Source organism: Vidua macroura, chromosome 6 (assembly GCF_024509145.1).
Source record: "Vidua macroura isolate BioBank_ID:100142 chromosome 6, ASM2450914v1, whole genome shotgun sequence".
Taxonomy (NCBI): domain Eukaryota; kingdom Metazoa; phylum Chordata; class Aves; order Passeriformes; family Viduidae; genus Vidua; species Vidua macroura.
This window is the reverse complement of record NC_071576.1, coordinates 9797012-9822273: the sequence shown is the minus strand read 5'-3', so window position 1 is coordinate 9822273 and position 25262 is coordinate 9797012. Positions and strand designations below refer to the sequence as shown.

At 37.5% G+C, this 25262-nt stretch overlaps 1 protein-coding gene across 2 annotated transcripts in view; it reads right to left on the bottom strand.

Annotated features, from left to right (window-relative positions):
* Positions 1-135: 135 nt before the first annotated feature.
* PPP1R13B (protein phosphatase 1 regulatory subunit 13B) overlaps positions 136-25262 on the bottom strand; it is a 69905-nt gene continuing 44778 nt past the window's right edge. The window contains exons 5-18 of one of the 2 annotated variants that reach the window (XM_053981668.1): positions 18470-18571; positions 17275-17449; positions 16708-16904; positions 14832-14996; positions 13848-14028; positions 12016-12174; positions 9116-9285; positions 7763-8264; positions 6472-7235; positions 4787-4924; positions 4576-4709; positions 3689-3855; positions 2522-2721; positions 136-1660 (exon numbers count right to left, since the gene is read on the bottom strand). In XM_053981668.1, coding sequence (XP_053837643.1) covers positions 1619-1660; positions 2522-2721; positions 3689-3855; positions 4576-4709; positions 4787-4924; positions 6472-7235; positions 7763-8264; positions 9116-9285; positions 12016-12174; positions 13848-14028; positions 14832-14996; positions 16708-16904; positions 17275-17449; positions 18470-18571 — 3096 coding nt within the window. In that variant the 3' untranslated portion in view covers positions 136-1618. The remainder of the gene's footprint in view (positions 1661-2521; positions 2722-3688; positions 3856-4575; positions 4710-4786; positions 4925-6471; positions 7236-7762; positions 8265-9115; positions 9286-12015; positions 12175-13847; positions 14029-14831; positions 14997-16707; positions 16905-17274; positions 17450-18469; positions 18572-25262) is intronic. The other variant, XM_053981669.1, reaches the window with a different exon arrangement.

The following is a 25262-nucleotide window of genomic DNA, read 5'->3' as shown; positions in this document are numbered from 1 at the left end:
AGCTGATAAAACAAGGAGGAAAGATGGCTTGACAGCTGTAACCTTGGCAAGCTACAATTGGTGTTTCCATGCAGACTCTGACCAAAGCCACATCTGCTGTCGAGACCTCTATAAAGAGAGTGGAGAATGCAGCCATGCCTTAGCAGTACTTTATTGTGCACATTTACATGTTCTCTGAATTAGTGTATCATAGGCTCTTGAAATCATCACATTCATGTAGCAAATTCTTCAACAATAATACCCTTTCACTTTTCACCACAATATATACAGTTAATGCTGACCTGTGGTAAAAGCAAGTTACAGCACTGCAGAAATGGATATATAAATTATACACAGAACTTGTACATGAAGAGTTAATCAAATTGCATACTGTTAAATGGGAGAAAATTACAAGAAATATGGCTAAAACTTATAATGGGAAATTCAAAATATACTTTCGGTATATAAAATCATGTACAATTCCAGTGAAGTGCCTGTTTTGGGGTTTTTCTTTTTTGCTTGAAACTACAATGTAGTGGAACAGGTTATTGCATAACTTGCCTTGGCAGCAGTTGAAGGCTGCCAAGAACCACAGAAACTGTCCTCAAATAAGCTATTGCCTTTCTTCAATCCTTCTCTAAACCTTGTTTCTTTCTTCTCCTTGACTTGGCATCTACATGACTCTCTCTACTTCTATCCAGTCCTTCATATTTTCTTCTAGACTGACTCAGGCAGACTTCAGGTGACACAGTATAACCCTTACCAGACTCTTACCCTTTTCAACTATTGCACTTTCATCCCTGCAGACATACAAATCCCTTAAGCTGCTGCAACTTCAGTACTAACTGTTGTGTCCAGGCTGGATGAGCTCGGGGGGTTAGTAGGAGAACCTTTACATTCGTAGAGGTAACACCGGTGATGTAGGCTGAATAGTAAGAAAATAAAACACCAAGTGAAATATTGTGTAGGGACTTTGAGAAGTGTACAAATACTGTTGGTTTTTGTTAGTTCTCTGGCTTGATTCTAAATGCAAATACTGCAAGATGCTAGACTAGGTAAAGCTTTCGTTGGGGTTGTCCAGACTAGGATTTAAGTGTTTACCGTGTTGCCACCTAAAATCCTAGCCCTCACTGAGCTTTGGTAACTACTTAATTATGCATGTAATAGGTGAAGATCTTGTGTCCTAGAACCCAAAGAGTTGATGGGTAATGAGAACTCAACATTCACTGGTATGGAACAGAAATACCCAAAATCCCGACATGGGACAGTTGCTGTGGGGGGTTGGAGCAAACTGGACAGTGCATCTGCACTCCGCAAATGACACCTCTGAACACGGAACACAAGAAAGCTCCTACCACGGAACTCTGACTCAAACACCGCGTTAGACGAGAGCTGGCGCAACACTGGCGGTAGCGGAGGTGTCGCTCTCCTCGTCAGTGCTGGGTCACACAAACAATCCTCATTTACAAACCGCAGATCTTGGAAATCGTGGATGCTGTCCATTTAACAAGAGAAAGCACCATTAAAACTAAATATCATAGTTTTATTTCTCTGTGTGAAATGACCAAAAATGATGGCTCCAGTGTATGTTCTAGGTTTCCAGTTACCAGCATGGTACTGCACTGTTGTACAACTGAGTTCAAGCAAGGGTTCGTTGTCGAGGTTTTATTCGTGGATATAACTAAAAAAATAGAATAATAGTATTAGGCTTTGCAAGGTTAATGCCAACTTAAATAATTTATAACTAAGGGGTACTTATTAGGCAGAACTCGGTGATGAAGTGTTTTGGGGGGTGGGGTTTTTGTAAGCTTGAGGGTGTTCTTAGGCCACTCCTGAAAAAGAAGAAGCAGGAGGAAAAGGGCTGATTTACTCCTGCTAATGGCAGCAACATGGCTGCTCTGAAAATGACATGGTGCATTTAGCTCAAGATCCAGAAGAGACAATGGATGCTTTTACATAAGTACAAAAATTCCCTGTTGAGCACTCCAGAGAGCTTATTTCCTGCTCTGCAAGGTTCTCTTATGCATTTTGTCCTCAGTAGCTCTCTACTTAGTCACCTTACATTCCTGGCCTCTCTTGACAGTGTTCCATCTCTCTGAGCAGCATAAACAATGTGCCCACAGTTGTCATCTTCAAGGCCCTTTCCTGTTTTAAAGTCACACACACACCTATGTTTTTATCTTGTGCCAGGTATTAAAAACCTTCCCAAAGAACTTTCTGAACCAAAGCTTCAAGCTGCCTAATAGAGCCACCACATTTTCCATAAGCGCTCTATATTTTAGCCAAGGAGGAGAAAAAAAGTCTCATTAAAGCATAAACTCTATTAAATTTACTAACTTGCTTAATGACAACCAGCACCAATCTCCTAACAGTAGCCTCTCCTGTTTGTTTATAATGGCACAAAGGCCAGAGAGAATAACGTGCTTTACACTACTTCACAGTGCTGTGGATGGGGCACAGAGGAATTCTGACTAAAGATCCACCTTCTGTTCCTACTCCAGGTGCATGTGAAAAATAGAAGGGAGAGGGTGAAAGAACTTACCCCGAGGAGGTTTTTAGGCACATAGCCTTCCTTGTCATTGAGGCGGGCCCACCACCACTCCGTTTCATTGTCATCCTTGCGCCTCAGGATAGTGATGGCATCGCCCTCGTGGAATGACAGCTCGTCATTGTTCTGGGCTTCATAATCCCACAGAGCATACACCACCCCTTTATTCATCACTCCCAGCTTCTCCTGCACTCCTGTTAACAACACCAGATGGTAAAATAGCCTCTTTTTCCCCTCTGAGATTTTTACTATTGACACCGAGGCCCCAGTATTAGTTTCCTGTTAATAACATTTCATGAACAGTTTTCAGCACTTCCATGATGAAATGCTGTCAGAAATTTAACTGCATGATAAAACAATCTTACAGAATAGTTTAGAGAACGAGGTTTTTCTTTTTTATTATACATGCAGTGGAAACTGCTTCCTACAGCAGGCTTTCTACAGGGACACTTGAGGCTTTTGGAACTCACACAATGTCAGATCTGACAGAGCCTTAATGAAGCTTAAATCCTCTGATGGAAATTAAAAATTTTTCTGCTCCGTTGAAGTGCTTTTCTTGAAAAACATGTTTTAGTAAGTAAGCATCTTCTGTAAATTAATTATTCATAAAGTGTATTTCTTTCTTTATGTGATCTGCTAGAAATTTGGGTATAGATCTCAGGTACCCAGATAATAGAACAGCTCTGAATTTCAGCATAGGGATGAAAATCAGAGCACAGCACCACAACACAGAAACATGCTGCCTTGTCAAAATGCCTTGGAAACACCAACTCTTAACAGCATTTTATGGGAAACAAAAGGCTGTTCCTGCTATTAGAATTCAGTCAACAGCCTGTGCATCTGGAAGTTAGGAGTCTCTCTGTCAAAATACTTGACAACTCACTGTTACAGTCAAAACCTCCCTGTAGAAGCACTTCCTTGAAATGAAGCCAAATTAAAACTTTTAAAATCTTAACATTTGAAGGAGCCTGTGAAGTAATTCAAAACCCAGAAGGACTAAGACCAACATCACAGTGAAAAGGTGATGCTGGTTTTAGCACTTTGAAAGCACAGGGACGTGATGGGCCACATGATCCAGTCTGGGACCTAAGCAGATGTTTCACACAGATCAGAGGGACAAATCAGGATAAATCTTAGGAAAGAGCTGGTGTTACAGCTTACCATACAAAAACTGGGAACACTGAATATAACCTTCTTCCATCTCCTCACACTTGTCTGCAGCAGTTTCTATATCACTTATAGTTGAAGCAAAAATAGCTGCCCCAGATTCAACCAGTAGTTTACAGAGATGAACACTATTGCAAGAAGCTGCACAATGCAAAGGTGTCCTGAAATAAAGCAAAAAAAATGTACATGTGAAAAAAGAAGCTTCCATGAATCCTAACTTTCATCTTGCCATTTACAGCCTGTCTATTTTAAAAGGAAAATTTTCTTTATGTTTATAGTATGTGTATGCATTGTCTAAAACCCGTCAAGCAGCTAGGGTGGATTTCAGGATTTACCTGACTCCAGTAAAGCCAAGCATTATGAAACAGATGATAGCAAAACTAATAATTTTCACAGCTTACAAAGCTATTGGGTGTGAAAGAGTATTTACCAATACAAGCAAGCCTGAAAAGTAAAACAAAGTTGAGGATTCACATTCCTCCCCCCAAAAAGACTTCAGGAATGCTACAGCTACTTGTAAGGTGAGATTCTTCAAGAACACCAACATCTGTAGTGGTATCTATGATGAAGAAACTTAAGCAAAATAACTTCTGTCATTTGTTATTTATAGTTTAATTCTTTCATCATCTCAACAAGAAATGCAACTCTACTACTAATTACCAGAAACCGTAATCTAATTTATGGTTTAAGTGTGCTTGCTTGGGAGCTGAACATGCTGTAACCTTGCATTTGAATTCATCTACAGCTTAGAGAGTACTCATTTGATGGGGATAAAGAGGAAGGAAATTGTTCCCAGAACAATTGAAGGTTTCAATTAAATTTTGAATGTGCATCTAAATGGTGCTTCTCCCAGATACTAGGTTAAAAATCTTGACACTTACCACCCATCACTATCTGCTGCATTTACATTTACACCAAAATCAAGAAGGAATTTCACAATGTGGTGATGACCAGCACACACTGCATTATGCAAAGGTGTAATGCCTTCATCATTTGGTTTACTGGGATCATCAACCTGTTGAAAACATAAAATAGTTTAGCACTTTCTTTTTCCTGAATACTGCATGGGGTTGCCATTGTTTAAAAGCTTACCTCATATATGATTCGTTGTACCAGATCAAATTCACCCTCCAAAGAAGCATCTAGGAGGAGAGCCAAGGGATTGAACTTCACTCTCAAACCATGGCCTGTTCTTTCTGAGTTGGGTTTCTTCAAGTTGGTACGTTTTGTCTGAGTAAAGATGAAGGTTGGAGGAATCATTTCAGGTTGTACAAGTGGAAAATATGATTCATTTATGAATCTCATCTTCCTAAATGATATTTAGAGCTATGAAATCATTTCTATTTAAGTCTCTAAATAAAAGGCTTGATAAATAACTACATTTTATGCAGTTAAAAAATGAAAAAGCAAGCCAATATAGTTTCAAAGCTTCTAATTAAAGATATTGAGTACAAGGCATGAAGTACTAAAGTCAGTGTTTTAAACATCATCATCTTAATTGTATCTAATATAAGCTGTGCATATTACTGGTGAATTATCTAACACACTGAAAAGTTTTGCTTAGCCTGGAAAGCACCACACAATTAAGCCAGAGTCTGTACTTAGAGGAATCAATGCCTTGAATTAGCAGGAGTCTCTGTTGCAGGTCAGACCTGGCAAGTTGGGAGTTCTGTTGTAGGAACGAAAAGTACACAACATGAAGCTATTTTATGTGACATTTTAGCAGGTGTAATCAGAAGCAGTATTTTCAAGATCTGAAGCACATTTCTATGTGTTTTGAGAATATTCTGAATCCCTTACACGTGTCCTTGTCACTTGCTGTGGAAAAAATAATCTATTATTAACTACAGCTTTTATAGAAGGCTTTTAGTCTCTAGCTCTGTAGGATCTGTTTTCACTTATGGTCCTATATAGGATGGCTATTTCAGTTTGGAAAATAAACCCTTTATATTATGAATAATATCAGTTAGCATATCCCATTCTCCCAGAAGTCTCCTGGCCCTTATGCTCATGGAAAACCGTACAAAGCCTTCTGCACACTGCAGTCAAATTCTCAGAAGAATGCACGGTTCCTACCTAAATCTAAAAGTGAGGATGATCCTTGCTTTCAAAGAGTGAGTAATATCACAACAAAAAAGAATAAAATCCATTTTTCCCTCCAAATGTGGTAGATTTTGGTAATGACAAGTATTTAGAAGATTTTAGTGCAGCTGGAGGATGGACTTTGAAAACAATTCAAAGTATGTGACAAGCCCATTAGAACAACATTTCTGCTATCACAAGCCAGCTGTGCTGCTGCTGGAGTTAACCCTGGTCCATCTACTCTGAGAGGGTACAAGGAGTGCAGTTTCCCCAGAACAGCCATTTCAGCTTGCCTGCAAATTAAAAAGCTTCCCACTGACATAACTATTTGTATGAAAGTAAGGGTAAGCTATCTCTGAAGGCCTGAAAAAATTAAAAAAAAAAAAAAACAAACACTAAAATAATGGAAATCTCCAATTCCAAAATTAGTTCTACAGCAAGAATCTCCAAAAAGTTGAAAAATACATACACAACCAGTACGTATTTGTGTATTTTCCTTATTAAGCAGCTAGAGTTATAAAGAAACTAATCCATTAGGATTCTCCCTGGAACTCCCCTAGTTATCTTTCCTTTTAATATCATAAGACTTCAAGTGCAAAGATACCACTGAGTACAAGCTTACCATGTTCCAGTTATGCTTAAGCACAAAGCTAATTCTGTAGTTCACAAAGTTGTTCTTTTGCTTTGTTACTTACTGGAGGAAGTGGAGGGGGAAGTGGTGGCAAAGGAGCTTCATCTTCTACTGGAGAACTGACCTCTGGTGTGGGACTGGGTGACTGCTCAGTAGAAGGAACTATAGAAAGGTTGTTGTTGTTGTCTTCAGTTGTCTCAGGTGTTTGATTTGTGGTTTCAGTGCTTATCAACTCCTCGGTAGCAGGAGAAGGTAACTCATTGTCATTGGCATCTGACGAAGGGGGTGGTTCATCAGGGACAGGAACCGTAGGTTGCACGGGGATCGGCTCTTCAATATTGCCATTGGTGCTGGCGTTCCCGTTATCAACGTCAGCTAAGTTGCCTATGAAGTCCTGTGGATTGCTTGGCTGATAAAATGGAGCACTTTCTATCCCTCCAGCCAGTGTATTAAAGCGCTGGTACAATAATTTTTGTATATTTGGTCCACTCGGGCCCTCTGGCTCGGTGATGGAGCTGCGTTTCTTTAACGGCCTCGGAGCATTGGCCAATTTTCTCCTCAGAGCCTCGAGGTCAGCATCACTCTGATACCGTAGGGGTGAGTGCACAATAGGGGTGAGCTTAGTAGGACTGAGAGGACGGGGAATGTTTTCCACATTGCTGTTTTCACTGGGTGGTGGAGCATTTTCCAGCTCTTGATCTTTTTCAGTGACCTCGGTCTGAGGCTGAGACTGTGGCTGTGAGGGAGACTGGGCAGGCAAAGAGCCATGAAGGAATGGCAAGGGTGAGGGAGAGGTTGAACCAGACTGTAATACAGGCTTTCCATAAACTGAAGAAAAGAAAGATGGAAAACAGTGAAGAGCTGTTCTTAAATTACATAATAAAATATTCATAAATAAACAATTGCTACTTTGACACTAATACAGAAAGAAAAAAAATATTGTTCTGTGGGCTGTCAAAACAGAAATAAATACTTACCTGTTGGTGATGCTGATGCTTACAATTATAAGCTACAAGTAGCATCTGGAATATTTTTCCTCTCTCATGAGGAAACAGTAAGAGGAGCAAAACTCTCTTATTTAGACACTGTTTTTCCAACTTATTTATCAAAGTATTGATAAAGTATCCAGGCTATATTTATTGTTCCAACTGCATATTGTTTTAAAATAAAAGGTAAATCAATTATTGATAATCTCAAAAATATATTGAATTATTTTTCTGCTATGCTGCATACACAAAAATTACTTTCCTCACAGATTTAGACAAGTTTTCCAAACTGATATGGGAAGTCAACTAAGCCAAACAAGTAGATCTTAATGTATTTCAAATTAAAAAAAAAAGCAAAATATATTCTACCTGCTTTTACCGACTTATTTAAAGTATTGTACACAGCTTGTTGGTAATTCTTTGGTGGTGTTGCTTGCTGAAGATACACTGAGTAGATGGAACTGGAGTTCACTGTCTGTGGCCCTTTTCTGGGAGACTGAGGTCTGGATCCTTTATCAGCGAGAAAAGGTCTGATTGCCACAGTCAAAGGCAGTTCTGGCCTGCCCTCTCCTCCTGGGAACAAGGGGGGACCAGAGGGTTGATACGTGGGGCTGGGAGGGACAGAAATTCTCTGCTGGATCTGCTGAGAAGAGCTGGGCTGGTGCACGTTGCTGGGCGGCGGGAGCGGAACCGGTCTCTGCCGATTTGCTATACTGGTGCCAGGTCTGGGCAGGCTGCCATCCTTCCTTCTTTCTAGAGAGTTTGTAGAACCTGTTCCTAAGGGAACTGGGCTTGGATAGGTCCCATAGTTCTGAGGCAACTGCTTGCTTACACCAGGAACTGTTGGTGGCACCTTCCCCAGGTCAAGACCCTGTGTAAGAACAATAAATAATATATATCATTTAATTAAATAAAGTACATCTGAGCAAGAACATTCCTTTTTCAACATAGCATAGTAGCAATCTTGTGGGACGGAAAAGGAGTCAACATAAACAATTTATGTTCCTTTATCACTAGATATCATTCTACCTCAAGTTTATCTGAGGATCTCATCATAACTCAGACAAAGGCCACTGTTGAAAGGTACTTTCAGCTGTAACACATTCCTACCAATTAAAAACTATTTACATACATGCAAAGCCTGATTAACTTGTTCTAGGTTCCAGATCTCAGTGTCTAGCTGATCTTGACAACACATACTGTCAGAGGTTACCAAAACAACTTAAAGACCAAGTCCTTATTCTTTACAGATTATAGTCCTAAAGAATTCATAAAGTACTAGCACAACAGTGAAGACAGATACCACTAGTAGTCTCACTTAAGGATGGATTTAATGACTTTTATGAGATTTTTGTGAGAAAAAAAGTATGCTGACAAAGTAATAATCTATACAAAATAAAAAGACTAACGAAGATATGAATTAGAAAAATATGAAGGAGGGGGAGAGGATTATGAGAAGCAAAGAGGGAAAAGGGGAGACTAGATATGTAAAAAACAGGAAGGAATACAAAGTACTGAAGTTGAAACAAACCCACATATTTTAATGTGATAAGAATAGAAAGGAACAGAAGAAATACAAAGATAATTTTCTTTATGACTTTTTAAATAAACAGTAGCAGGGAAATGGAATGTGTATCTAACTGAAGTGAGTTCAGCTATGAAAGCCAAAGGTTCATAATTTCAGCAAAGCAGATCTATAAACATATCACAGATGAAACCCACCAGCTTATCAGTACTTCCTAATACTGAAGTTGGCAAAGGCTGGCTGGATATAGTTCCTTGTTTTAAAGCAGTATCCATGCTTGATTCTTTCCAGTCTGTGTTGGAGATCTGAGGGGGTTTTACCACAGGGGCTGAGCTCTGTTTAAGTATCGGCCAATTTCCATCATTAGCTTGAAAACAGACAAAAATACTAGATTTAAGATAATCCATACTATCATTGCAAACAAGCAAAATAACATGTGAAATAAAATAGCTTAGATTATAGTGGGATTAATTTTATTCTAGAAGTCAGATAAATCATTATAATATTTGATTCAGAAATCAATACTGAAAGCCAAATCACTGCATAGAATGTGCTGTTCACGACCCTTTAACATTCAAATTGCCCTGAAAACTTCTACAGAAAAAAATGTGATTAAAATTTTGGCTTGAGTGTTGCATATTCTGCTATTAAAAGGCTAACAAATTCAGAGTAACAATCCGTACAGAAACACTTCATCAACACAATTCTTTGGGTACTATCCAGAGACAAAGTCAAACTACAGTAAATGTTAAGTCTATGTAAGCCCTGAGTGGACTTACTCCAAATTTAAACTATGGTTACCAGATTCATTCACCCATAACAGGATGTAAAAACTCCCTTCAACAGCAGGGTGGAACAAAAGCACACATTCCTTTGCTGGAAGAGGTGGTTAACACACCTTTTGTTTTTCCTCAACATACTCACCCGATTAGAATTGCCCCAGAGACTTAATATTAAATAAATTTATAAAGTCAGCTGACAACTTTAACTCACAGTGTCAAGACACGTCATGGGCTTTTATCTTTATCATATGCAAAAAATCATGCATAGCTGCACATAAACTGAAGCAACAAATCTTTAATGAAGTCCTAGATGCATTGATGTTACTTTATTAACTGTGTGAGACTATTTAGTTTCAGTTCTCTAAGTAAGCGAAAGAGTTTAAGTAGCCAATAATTAGACATGGTCCATAGTAACTGAATAAATCCTATGTTAGATCCTAAGGATTTGATTTGCCTTTAAATGATTAAACTTCAGGCCTCTCTTCCTCTAAGGAGACAGGAGATCATTCCTCCATCCCTTAGATGCGTAAAGGTGATGTGTAACATGTAATTGACTTTACTACAGGATAGGAGCTAAAATGGAGGGGGATTGTGCATTTGTGGAGATTCAGTGAGATTTCTGGACCCCAAAGTAATACAGTATCAAATGAAAATCAGATATTTATAGGCCAAGTTTCCTATTTCAGTTCTAAGCCTCTAGAAAACAGAATCAGCAGGACTATTTCTAGAATTCTCTGTCTAGTGTAGTAGATAGTGTCAAAATAAGCTGCATAGGAACATTCTCATGAGTGAATTTTCCATCACCACTCTACTTTCTATCCACGAGCCTTACCCTCTTTGTTGAGTATCTCTAAAACAGGATTAACACTTGTTTATTTTTACACTGAGAATACAGTACACATTCTAGAAATCACTTTTCACACTTGCAAACTGCCAGCAAGTAAAGTAATGAGGCCCAGTTTTAATATTGGCATTATACAAGAACTGAAAATGTTGTGGGTTTTGTTTGTTATTCTTTCTAATCATCTGGTTATCAAGAGCGAGTCCAAAAAGGTGTCTAAACAGTTAGGCCCTAAATAATGGCAAATTTTCCAACTATGCACTGAATTAATGCTTACTGTACAAAATACACAAGACATTCTATACCTCCAGTAAGGTTACAGTTCAGTGAAACCTTTGTTTTGAAGATCAGTGAAAGGTGTTATAATTGATTCATGCTAAACATGAAAGCATCTGGATCTGTAAGTTTAGTTATGAGGAAAGCACTTACAGAAACAACACACATGACACAGTTAAACATCTTACCTGCAAATTCAACACTCTTCTATTAGAAAGACAGATACACAAAAACTTATAGTAAGCAGCATGTTTATCCTCAGATTCTGAGGTAACAGACTGGAAGTAAATTCAGACTCTCTCTCCTCTCTCTGACCTACACTGTGAGGGTGGGGAGTCAGTGGCCAGCGTTGCTGTGAATTGTCCAGAGAAGTTGTCCAGAGAAGCTGTGGATGTCCCATCCCTGGAGGTGGTGTCCAAGGCCAGGCTGGATGAGGCTTTGAGCAACCTGGTCTAGGGGAATCTGATGCCAACACCCTCCTGACAAGGCCACCCCAGCTGCTGCTCTCAGCCACCCCACAGCCAACTGGCTCCATCTACCCCTCCAAATGCACCCTCTTGCCTGTGCCTGTAAATGTAACTCCCAGTGTATTTCAGCTCTCACCAGGCCATAGTGCATTTACATAAATAAGACAGTGACACACAGACACAAAAGGTTTTGTGCATTTTCTCTGACTTTCCCTAAAATTTTTGTAGGTCTGGATCCAGGTTACTTACTACAGCAACTGAAGCATGCTCCAAGTCCAATGGAAGGCAGCAAGACTCTGGGTATTGACTTGGGCAGAGTGAGCTTTTATCCCAACTCTGGGGTCAGTGCAAAACAGAAACTTGAGGTTTCCCACAAAATAACTCAAACTAAGCCTGTATTTTATACATCTATCCAATCCAAAATATATTAAAACACTTTAGTGATTGCCAGAAATTTCTAACATTGAGAAAATTTTGAGGTTTTTTTAGGGAAGAAAACTCATCCCTAGTACACTACTTCAGTACTCCTGGGATGAATTTGCTGCAAATCTGTTTCCTTCAAAGATGAAAAGCAACTTCTTAATCAATTTACATTTCAACAGCATCATCTACATGCCAGACCACAACACAAGTTCTAAAGATGCTGTTTAATATGCATCTGTGTGAAAGAGCTCAGATGACCATATTAAAAACTGAGTTCTTAGCTAGCCAGAGATCTTCTACAGACTCACAGTGCTGGGTGTCAAACAGAGTAGGTGCCAGGCGGATGACATTGTGAACAGCAGACTGAAGAGAAGTGGGAGGTGACAGAATAGGATCCACTATTATGTCTAAATCAGAAACCTTCCAGGTGTCTGGAGATTTTTTCACACACCCACAGTCTGTCTCTACTGGACACACCAAGGCAGATCCAGTTACACAGAAAAAGAAAGAAAAAAAGTGGTGGAAAAATTATAACAATGACAATGGAGAATATCAGAACAGGAACACTCAGATAATGAGAAATAAAAGCATGACAGTTGAAATAAATTCTCAATTTCTTTTCTTCCTAGGAGCATATACGCTTCTTACATGAATCTATTTTACAGAACTTCATTCAAGTATCTTCAAAATAATAAATACAAAGTCAGTCCTAAGGCAGAATAATTGCTTTTATAATATTAAAAGTCTCGAGGTAGGTCTGGAAGTGGGTGCATTTGTTTTGGGAGGTTGATATTACAAAATCGTGGTTTTTAGTTGCTAAACTTAAAAGTTAGGAACTTTCCTTTTCCCTATGTGGAAGAAGGATCTATGAATCTGAAAACAAAACTGTTGCAAATCTGTACCTTCAACCCCACAATTAAGTCATTCCATCTTCTTGAGACTTTTCCATAAAACCACAGGGATAGGGTTTGTACAGATTTTGAATACTTTTAGCTGATAAAGGTATTGCTAAATCACTAATATCAATGGGAAATGCTGGAGTCTTATTTTTAAGTTCTGTTTGGCCAGTTTAATTTCTGACCTTAGGGCTTTTTTGGGGGGGTGGGGAGAGGGCATTTCTGACATCCTTCCCTACAGAGAGGTTCAGATTGTCTTCTCCCATCTCTTCCTCTCCATCTGGAAATCATGATGCAAATTTTTCTGGAATATTCAGTTTTAAGTACTTTAATGTATGTGAATATTGCAACAGCTTTTGTCTCCTAGTAATTCCTTATCCCCTTTTCGATCTCTCCTAGGAGACCAATGGGATCATGCATTTTTATTTGTATTATGTATATTTTCCTAGCTTATAATTTCTTAAGAATTAAGATTTTTCTATGGTATGAACATACAGGTGAGATTTGCTGGAACTGAGAAGTTAAGGCACAAATATGACCTGTTTCCTTCACCCTCCAGCACAAATTAAATAATAATTCTATTTGAAAATTTTAGATGGAATTATTAATGGTGGGAGGCATGGGAGCCAATTTCAGACACAAAGTTGTGGGGAGTTCTGGAGGGGCAGCTTCTTCACTAAATAGGGCAGAAACAAGTAAATAACATCAATGTTATGGTTATTCCATTTCAGAAATGCTTCAAAGACTAAAAATTCCCACATCCCCGATGGAGCAAAAACCTCTCATAGTTTTATTCTATTTTCCTATTTAGTCTTCTTCTGAGAAGTATTATTCTCATTAGTTTTGTTTTACTTGACAAAAAGCAACATACTGTAAATAGTTATTTATAATACAGTTTTTCACAAAGTTGATTTCATTATTATATTCAAACACGCAAACTAATTGAAAAAGTTATTAAAGACACAAGCTAGAATCTGTGAAGAAAACGTGCTCCTTCTGAGGATGTACCAGCCAATAAAATTTCAAAGAAAACATTGAATTTCCTAAGAAAAATTCATGGAAAGAAACAAAAATGCCACAGATCAAATTACTGATGTCCAATTCACAGAACAGTATTAACACATCTGAAACTTGCCTCCTCCCCTACACCAATTATGCCAACACTGGGTCTCTTAAGATTACTCCTTTCCTTTATGGCCCCTTTTCAAACCATATGCATTGATAAACATCATACAAGTACTTACCAGATTTTGATCTTCCATGTGTTGAGTTGGGAGCAATGGTGAGAGACTGTGGCTTAACTGGATCTACTGGTACAGCGTAAGTGCCAGCACTTGGAACTTGGATGTAAGGTCCTACTGCTGCCACCCTTCCTGAAGCACTCAGGGATGACTGGGGCGATGAAGTTCCATTAATGCGATTCAACTGAAAACGATCAGACAAATTGAAACGTGAATGCCCATTTAATCCAGACCTTCCTGCATGAACAGGGACGTCTAAACTTAATTATCTAGAATCATGCACTGTAGCTAGGACACCTCAATAATTAAGTTACCATACTCTACACTTCTACAAAAAGAGGAAAAAACGTGGTAGAAAGCACAAATTTTGTTCCTTAAAATCAACACCTCAAAAATTAAATTTTTTAGTCACAGCACATACATCTCTTGTAGATACCTGTATCTCTGTAAGGTCTCTTTCACTGTGCCTTTCTCAAGCAAATGGTCTAAAATGACTTCTTAAATGATCAAATATGTATGTGTTGGGATTTTTAGAACAGTACCTCCAGGTAGGAATACATATGGAAATCCAGAATTCATCTCTTAAAATCTTTCTGAAGCTCCAGGAAACTATTAAGCTTAACTTTATCAAACTGTTTATATTTTTATCCATTTTTCATACTGGAAGCTAAGTATTTTATAAAACCCAGTTTTTTAATGCATTCATACTTTTAAACACTTAGCACTATAGTCATACTTTCCTTCCTAGAAATATAAACTTTTCTGATTTTTAATATAGTATTGTCTGTGCCATAAAGAAAAATAAAAGGAAACATATTCTGTCTTACAGTTTTTGGATATCTATGTGAAACATTAAAATAGTTTTAAGAGACCTGCTACTTTTATCACAGGTAACTGTATTACTTGAGTGAGAAAAAGGGAGATTCTACTTAGTTTTTATAGGCCCTTGATAAACTGAAGTGTGGCCCTTTTAACAGTTTATCTTACAGGAATGTTTTCTTTTTGACGTGCCTCAACTTTTTTCTTGTACAGTCGTTCGCGCAGTTCGTTGATTCTCTTGTCCATCATGGCCACCTCCATATTGCGTTTGTTCAGGAGTTCTTTCTGCTGCTGGAGCTTGGAGTTCTGCTCCTGGTTAAGCCTGTTACGGATCTTCAAAAACAAACAAAAAAACAAATAAGACCCCACTTGTTAGGACAGTTCTTGTTCTGTTCTTGTTTTTGGCAAGTTGGTTTTTAATGCAGTGTTAAAAAACCCAAAGGAATTTGAATCAACAACTTGTTCTGGTGTCTCTATGCTTCCACACATCCTGTCAAGTTAGCATTTGCAATCATAAACAACTCTTAGTGAAAAAATATCCTAAAAAAAACTAGTGGATGCCCATTAAATACATACAGACTGCATCCCATTTACTGAAAATGGATTGAGGAACAAGTCAGAAAGACATCTCAGAAAACTGTACTGTGAAGAACTAAATCAAAGAAAATGGTTGTTTGAAGTTATGCTTACTCGAGACAGTTTGTCTATCATGAAAACTAAGTGATACAAAACTTGTAACAGAAATTATGCTATTGATTCTGTTTCCAGTTCCACATGAGACTCTGTGATGTCTGGAAGGGGTGTTAACTGAACTGCTAGTGCAGGGGCTCTGCACAGATTTTCCTCTCTGCATGGGGATTAAACTGAAACCTTCACAGCAGTTTTCCAGTACATTATGAGGTGGATTACTTTTATGGTTTAAATCAACCATGACACTCTTTATAATTATTTCTCTTACTCTGCTGTTGGCATTTTTTCACACCTTCAATAACTCAGACATTGTCTCACTGTTCCAATTTTCATGGTAATGTTACAAGCAAAAAACACCTGAGGCAAATTTAAGTCTTGATAAACACATATGGGATCATTGCAAAGCACAAGAGAGAAATCTTCATCTATTGAGCATCATTGCTCTTAGAAAAGACTCAAAAGGCAGATATAAATGCGGAAGGGGTGAAAAGAAGAAAAAAAAGAACACTTACTCCTAATGCATGAAAACAGGATTGATTAATTTGTATGCTGTATTTGCTAATCTAAATAAATGAGACTAATTTTGAAATTTAAATTAATTTTAAAATATTAAATATATTAGAGCTGTTACTTTGATCACAATAAAGCACAAGAGTAAATAAAAAAAGCCTTCGAAGTCCTGATACATTAGCACACAATTTGACAAAATTTCAATGTAAACTGGATACTTCACTACAGATGTAATAATGTTCTTGCAGGAGATATACAATATTGATGCAGGGAATACTGTGTGAATATACCACAACTATGTTGCACTATCTAGTGCAGGGAATATAGTGCAGCTTGCATTTTTAAGTACTCTATTAAAATGTATTATTTAATTCCTATATATTTTGTTTATTCACATCAGACAATATAGCTATATTTTTATAATATGCTTTTAAAATTACAGTCATGTCTCCAAATTAAGATGACATGTAAGTGAGCTTGCTATACCCAGATCAGTGCAAAATAGCAAAGTACCAAAATTAGTTTCACAAAAATTTTTTGAGAGATTAAAACAAATAATAAATTACGTGGACTTGCAGTATTTCAGTATTAGAGCCTGAGAAACTCCCTTCAAAACACTTGCACACGTTGCATCATTATGTGTATAAGAAACAAAATAGTTTTTAAAGCTAATGAAGTTCTTTCTGAAAAAAGTCTGTATGCCAACTACAACCTCACACATTAACAGCATTCCAACATACTGCTTTCATAAGGTGTAACAGAAACAAATTGCCACTCATAAGAGCAGTAATAAAACTTTTAAAATCTACAGTTGTAATTCAAATAGAATGTTTTTGTTACTTACCTGTAGCTCTTGATACAACTTTTTTAATTCTACTGCTGCAGGCCCTGTCATTTGTCCATTGTAAGACTGAAATCCATTCAGTTTCCCTTTCCTTAAATCCTCCAGTTGCTGAGTGAGTTGATCCACTTTTAACACTGCAGCCTGCAGTTCCTGCTGCTTTTCCTGGAACATGGCACTTATATGCTCAATTTCAGTTGCTAAAATTAACAAGACAAAAATAACAAAAACCAATTAAATAAAGCAGAAGTTGTTAATTTTTTAATTCTACAAGTACTAATAAACACACCATGCTAGCTTTACATCTAAAATACATATAAAATATTTGTACTGCAAATTTGCTAACAATAAGAAGATTTCCTAATGGTTGGAGAATAGATTTATTCTGACTGTGTTTGACTACATAAAACTAACCAGAAGTTCTGTTGCATACAAATGCCACGGACACACAGAACCTCCATAAAACAAAAAACGTTGTACCTGAAAACCTGCTTCAATGCTACAGTGACTTAAAATATATTATTTGTTAGTCATGCAGTGAACAGTAAATAAATTAAGAATTCCACATACACAAATTGCCATTCATCATCTTGCTGTAGTCCACTTGTCCTCTCATGGCACGGATTTTTTTCAGCTTTGTCTCTTGGGTTTCAACACGTTCTTTAAGTTTTTGGAGCTTTTCACTCTCAGAAACAGACTGCTGCTGGCGACGTTCTTGCTGCTTCAGATAACGCAAACGTTGTTCCTGACAAAAGGAGGTTTTAAACAAGACAAATCTGTTTCTCATTTATTTAAAAAAAACCCAAACACATTAACTTAGAAAACCCTATCATTTTGATCAGGTTTTCTACTTCCACAAATCAGAAAATGTTGTAGTTCATTGAAATATGTACCAGCCCTAGAAAAAAGTCTTTAACATCAATTAACAAATCTGTTTTAGAGCAGAGATTCAAGGGTTTTTTTAGACAAAAAAATAACATATTTACATATATATGCGAATACAGCTCTAGTCTGAACACTCATTCAAATACATCTGTGACACTTCCTCTGGCACTATTAACAGTTTTCTTGCTGTTGGCAAAATAAATTTCCAGATCTGTTACCCAGCTTCCTAAAGATGACAAAGTATGTCCAACAGACCATTTTAAGCAAGATGACCTGCTGTAAGAAAATGTTCAATTTCTAAATAATAGTTCTTCTGCTGGCCACACAAGGAAAAATATATTTTTTACTATTATTTCCATCAAGAAAGAACAAAAGAATCAGTAGGTTGACTCTTAGGTACTCCAAGCATCAAAGGCATGCTGCATAATACTTCAAACAACATCAACAACAATGTCAAAACCATTAAACCCCCTCCCCACTCTTGCAGACTTAGATTCTTCTGTCTCTGAGACTGGGAAATGCAATACATAAATTTTTATGAATTTGGCACATTCTTACCTCACCCCACTATTAGTCTACTGAATGAGCCACTAAAGATGAGCACAGAGTCAAGCCTGTTCTGCTACAGATCATGAAGGGGGCCACACAAGAGAGATAAACAAACCCTAGCATTATTTTTATAATGACACATTACATAGGCAGTTCTAGCAGTATTTATGCCAGAAGACTGTGCACTGCCTAGGCTAAGATTATTCTGGTAAAATGATGGATTTCTCAAGCTATTTCTTGAGCTCAACTGAAATGACTAAGTGTGTTTTTCTCTATCCACGAAACTTATGCTTGCAATATTGAAAAAAATGGGTCTGTATATAATTATTACCTTAGCAACCAACATTTGCTGTTGATTTTCAATCTGTTGCTGTTGTCGGGCAGCCATATCTTGCAGTTCAGAAAGAGTGAGCTCAACACGTGGATTCCCAACCTGCAGAACAGAAAATGTTCCATGAATGTGTTGCGTATCAGGGCATTCTGACCAGACAACCTAAACCCCCACTTATCAGAGGAAGGTTAAAGGCTCCTCCCAAGTCCTCAGAGGAAGAATGATGGGCACCTGTGAAAGAGTGAGGAACACCAGAGCAGAAAGGAGAGACACAGACCATGCAGAGGGGCAGAAAAAGTAAAAAGTGGAAAAGTGGATGGAAATGAGAACACTAAAAGACAAAACAAACAAGAGAAAATAAGAGCCCTTATCCTACATTTAACTCCTCTCTGTTCAGATGTTTGGTAGCACTGGCACACAGTCCCGGTAAGGCACATGGTAACACGTGTGCAAGCAGGAATTTAGGCAGTAGGAGAATCTGAAGCTGCTTTCCTTTCCTAATATTTTCAGCATAACTGCCTTGGCAGCTTAAACTGCTGGATCACATTATTGACCTAGCACAAGACAAGACCATATGAGAACCCTTAGATAAAGGGTCACTAAGATAACATTCAGAGATGGTGAAAATTCTGATATATTGGGCTCATTCAGAGTAAGGATCTGTGAAAAACAGTCTGTACAAGTGAAGAAAAGCTGATCCTCTTCAGATAAGTAAGTGACTATTACTTTGAATGAAATGTAAAGTATTAGCAAGGCTCACTCCTTTTGCATTTCAAAACTAACAGAACCTACAAAATTAGGATAGAGACACAAATGATGAAAATTCTTTAAAATTCATACCATGTGTGTGACCAAATTTAGTATGTTTTAAAACATGAACACATTGTTTCAATATATCCATAATTCTATCAACAATTATTTACATTTTTACACCAAATTACTTCAACCACACTTTTTGTATGCAATCTCAAGAGAGTGCAATGTATCAAGAAAAATTTCAGAAGCTGACATTTTCTATTCAGAAAACCAAAACTCGTAACCTTAGAATTGCAGGGTTTAACCACAACTTCAGAATTTCCACAGAAAGAAAATACCAGTCTTTAAAAAAATTATGCTGCAAAGTTCAGAACGGCCCAACATCTGTTTCAAAGTGTTTACGTGTAATTAAGTTAATTTATTGGACCAATGTAAAAGCTGTACTAATAATTCAGTAAACAATTTTTTCACGAAATTACATGACTATACTATTAGTCAACCAAACAAAAACTACATCACTTGCTACCCACAAAACAGTCAATACTGATGAAAAAGAAAAGATAATTAAATATTTTGGATATATTGCTAAATAATATTGTTTCAAATGCTTATAAAATGGAATGAGGTTTGCCACAAAAAACCCAAACCAAAACAACCCCCCAGTGCCCAAAAGAGATCACACATCAGATTATGGATCTGCTCACACCTGACCCCATAGGAAAACTGATTTAGCTGCTCTGCTTTTCTGGGCCCACCCTACTGATACCCAGCATGTATAGCTGGCAGTATTTGTACTTCACTCTCAGAAACTTCTTTTTGACACCACATTATCTCAGGCACTTTGAATGGCTTTTTACTTATTTCTACATCAAACTCCTACTTAAGTATCAATTCTCCAACCAATGCACAATGCAGAACTGTTTCTTTAAGCTTCATTTAGGGAATTAAAATACTATTTGTTTTAAAGTAACTGAATGATTTTTTTTCTACCTGAATTAATATTTCATATTGCTGCATATAATTCTTCAAATAAGACAAACACCAATCATTAAAATGAGCCAGATTTGGTTCACTAACTTTTAAAACTGCTCCATCTTGGACACATGATATAGACATGTCAGCTAAAATGTTTAGATAGTTATTGTCCCTGTTTGAACATTTCCCACTGAGTAAGTTAAGAAGTGAAATTATAATGCTTACTGGAAATGAAAACTGAAATTCCTCTTACTAGTCAACATTAATGAAAATTGTTTAGAGTAGAGCAGTAATTAAGAGAGGTGAAGTCCACTCAAGATAATAATTTTCTATTTTGACACAAGGAAAAATTAGAACTTACTAGTGTGTACTTTTTTTATTAGCATGACTTATGCAGAGAAAGAGTCCTTCCCAATATTCTTTCAGGGCGAGTAACTTGTACGTACTTGTGGCCACCGAGAGACATTTTATTATTAATTACTGACTAAAAGGCACTAATTGGCTAAGAAAGTAAGGAAGCTTCTACAAGTGCCATTCACAAACCAAAATGTGCTTACTTGAGACAAGAAAACAAAACAGAAAACCAGATGCTGCTCCCAAAACACATTCAGGCTCTGCTGACTTCAGCTGGCACGAAAAACTGCCAGAAAAACATAAACTTCTACATCTGCTTCTGCTGGGCTCTGTAGGCAATTCTTAAAAGGGGCTCAGAATGGCATGATGGCTTCCCTCTGGATCTCTGATTTTCAAAGTTAAAAGAGGAGTGTGTGTGAATTAATAGTATTTTCTCAATACACATATGTGCTTTTTCAGAAATATGCAATGTGCATCAGACTACGCATAGTTTTCCCAATGCTTCCTTTCTTTCTGCTTTCATTACCAGTTGAAGTTAAAAACACTGATAGCCTATTGTATTTCCAGTAGAAATTTTGAGTATAACACTGTCCAAGAAACACAGAGATGTTTTATTCCACTAAGTAATCTTGTTAAAAATATATCCAGACTCAAAAAGTGCTATCTGTATAGGGATTGTAAGCATTTCAAAGTAAAAAAGGCATTTCATCACATGAAAATGAAGTATTTTATAAATGGATAATGTAGCCTGGAAAGCACAATGACAGTAAGAAACTGCTTTGTAAAAGCACCAGAAACTAAAAAAACAAAAAACAAAAAACAACAAAACAAAACAAAAAAACCAACCCAGTTTAATCCAAGAACTCAGAATTTTTACTGCTCTAAACAGGCATATTTGCAAGTCTCTCTCATAATGCCTGGTACTGTATTATTTTGTATCATGTAAAATATAGAAGAATAATTACAAGATTAATGCAGATATTAGCGTTTCCTTAAAAAAGCTATTAACTACTGTAAAATGTTCCATTTATAAAGTCTAATGTCTAAAAGCCTTTCATAAATGGCAAAGCACAAGAACATGGGAAACAGTGATAATTAACCATTTAAATATAAACACCCTATGAGAAATCTTTTAATGTTCACCTCACTGAATACCAATATGTATCCCTTTCACTTCAAGAGCTACACTGTACTTAGGAAAACGAAAAATAGACAGCTGAGGAAACACAGCCTTGAACCTGTAACTTCACTCGCAGTTTTCTCCTTTTCATTCTCATGGCAAAAAGCAGCAAACAGAGCAAGCAGAAGTCCTCTTCATACAGCAAATCAATTCTTTTCAGATAGACTGCTGCTGGTTTCAGGTCTCCAAATCAGCACAGCTTCATTTTTGAAGCAGCATGAAAAACACTGAATCCTTCTTGTTGAGATCTAGTTAAATTGATTACTTCAGAGCACTTCATATTAGTTGAGTCTGCTTGTAATAATCTGTATGCAAACACCACCACAGAAAAAAAGCCTCTCAGTCCTTCTCCAGAACCTCAGGCCACGCCAGGCAAAGACAGCGCTGCGGTTTCAGTTCTTTAATGAGGTTGCTGGTTCCTCAGATTCTTACGTTTGTGCTGTTCCTAGTAGTTATTAACAATTCCATCCACGAAGTCAAGACACTCACCTCTCCTAACAAACACGAGCCTATCACATTTAAGGTGCAGACCTCCTCCTTTCTCCTGCAGCAAGGGAACCAGACCTCCTACAGAACCGAATTCAGAAGGAGGTACTAAAAAGCCACTACAAATACCTACTCCTCCAGATTCCACAGATTCATTTGCTACATGGTGATACATCAAAGCAGACAGTTTTGCTGAATTGTAAATTTCTTTTCATTGATTCACAGCAGCATTTACACAGGGATGAACTCCTAAATGAAATGCCATAGAGCAAACACTGCATTATTAGGCACTGAGGAAGTATCGTGTATGTCTCACGTAGGCAAGAATAATTTACACCTATATTCACCAATTTCTTAATATTGACAGGGATCTTAAAAAAATTATACTTATGTTATTTAACATGGACTTTAAAAGGGCATGATGAAAGATAGAATTTGTAATGAACTCGAGTTTCAGCTTCTGACATCACCCTCCTACTATAAGCTAATATTTTACCATTTGATGATTAATATTTTTGAGACAGGTGAGATGAATAGTACAATAGTAATTAAACAGTTTGGGAACCAGTTTACAAGCAGCCTCAAAACAAATCATACCTTAGGCATTTAATTAAGGAAACAAACCTCCTTTAATATTTATTTCTACATATTAGTCTTGTCACTCCAAAAATTTATTTTCTTATTTCTCCTTCCTTTCTATGCTGTTTAATATCACAAACTCCTCAGTCTACATACTTCTGGGCTATTATGAATTGCTTACTCTTTGGCAACTCACAGTGGTAAATGAAAAATTGCACCTGAACTTAAAATATTTCTTTGACAAGCAGGATGTATTACAGTCAAGGGATGGAAGCAATAAGGGCAGATTCCAGTGTTTTTTTGCCTTTACTCCCAACAGAAAACTCTCTTTTAAGAGGAATCTAATTATGTCAATATTAAAATAAAAACCCCATGAGATCAACCTTTTGAATAGATTATTTTTTAAAATATGATAATTGGGATGTGGTCTGATTTTATGCCCTTTTTTTTGCCTCCACGCTTAACCCATGAAGATACTTATTTCTGATAATTTTCTAAACTTGCACAAGTAAGAACTTTGAAAATAATAATGAAACATACACTGTCAAACATACACTGAAATCCACACTGTTATGATTTCAAAAGAGCTTTAAAGGAAAAACCAAATATTCAAAAGCTTTACAGATCACCATAAGGACTAGTGGTCTCATGCTTTGTTCAGCAACACCCAGCCACTCAAGCAGCCAGTAAAGCATAATGTAACCAACTAATTGAAAAAGAAAAGCAGAGTAATACAAGAACTTACTAATCATTTCCTGCATACTATCTCTTCGGATCTTTTTCTAGTTTGCAAGAACCACCATGTCATTAACATCCCTTATCTATTTCTTCCTTCTTTTTAGTTCACACCCATCTCCCACACAAATCTTCTGAAGTTCCCTTCGCAAAACCCTGCATGAGGAACCACAGGTTCAAGTAACCAAACTTCCTGAAACTGGCCAAGCTCCACCTTCTCCTGTGCATATTTTTGCACACTCAATCATGTCCTATGAACTCTCACATGTTTTCTAGTCTTCTTCCTATCATTCACCCCCATCACCTCCATCCTTTCTCCCTCATTTAGTACTTCTCTTCTTGTACTTTGTTCCACCACTCTGTTCCTCTCTTGTAACAGTCAGAAATTAATCTGAGGTTAAACCACCAATTGCCAAGGTCAATGTCACTTAAAATGTGAACAACCAGCACACAGGTTTAAAAGTCTGTGCCTTAGCTTCTACTGTGGAGCCCAAAAGAGCTGGTTCTGGCTTTGGCCATCAAAATGGCGACCCAGAAAGTTTTTGCTTGTATTGCACTACTTTTAACCATCTTTATTAAACCAATATTGTCATTCTGTCAATATTCAACCCTTTTATTAAAAAGTCAATACAGAGCAGCTACTGAAGATAAAGCAGCAGATACCCCATCTGCAGCCCAGCTCCACTGTTTACTCTTCACATAGGCTGCCAGTCTAAAACTGTTGCACAAATAAGGAAGATTTTGGTGAAATGACCTTTATAGCAAAAACAAAAAACAAACAAACAAAAAACCCAAGAACAAAACAAAAAAAAACCACCCCCCCCAAAAAAAAAAACAAACCAAAAAAACCCCAACAAAACCAAACCAAAAGAGAAATCCTTCTCTGAAGTCATCTGTACCTTTCTTCTTGTGATAGTAAAAGTAACCATATCCTCAAGGAGAAAAAATGTGAAAGAAACACTCTTTATCCGAATGGGGACAACACTAGCATATCAAAGACTGAGGGGGTGGGGATACACACCCATCACCAAACCAAAACCACAGTACTATTAGAGGCAGAAACTGCAAGAGAGAAAAATTCCAAGAAGCAACAACTTTGAGCTCATGAAAGAATTTTCGTCCCCCATGTGGGCTTCATTGAGGAGAATTTCCATGGCAATTTTGCCATGGCAAAAATAAAACGTCTTCACCACCCTAATAGGAGAGCACAGCAGAGGTGAGAAAGATGCTGCAAGCTACTCCTGAGAAGGCTTAAAATGGCTACATGGAAATGCACAATAAACACTTAGGTTTTACTGCACATAGTGAAAGAGACAGCTTTCCATAATCCACAGCAGTTTTAAGTTGCTCTTACTTCCTAGGGCACAGGAGCGAATACAAAACTTATCTCCAGACAAGGGATTTACCTTTGCAGAGCTGTCAAATCCCAGAAATCTACAGAGCTACATGACAAACAGAACTGGCAGATCTGGAACTAGGTATACGAGCATGTGGGCAAAAAGGGAGTGAAGTGCATTATATAAATGAGCATTTTCCCAGAGCTAAGCAGAATGACAACTATTAAATGAAAAGGGGTAGGTTGGAGTGCTCTCCAGCCACTGAATTCCAGACAGGGATCAGTGCTCTGACAGTTCCCAGCCTCTCCAAACCAGGGAGCTGTCACCCCTGTGGGCCATCCCCCCATTTCCTCCTCTGTGTGGCATTTACAGCAAAGGAGTAACAACTCTG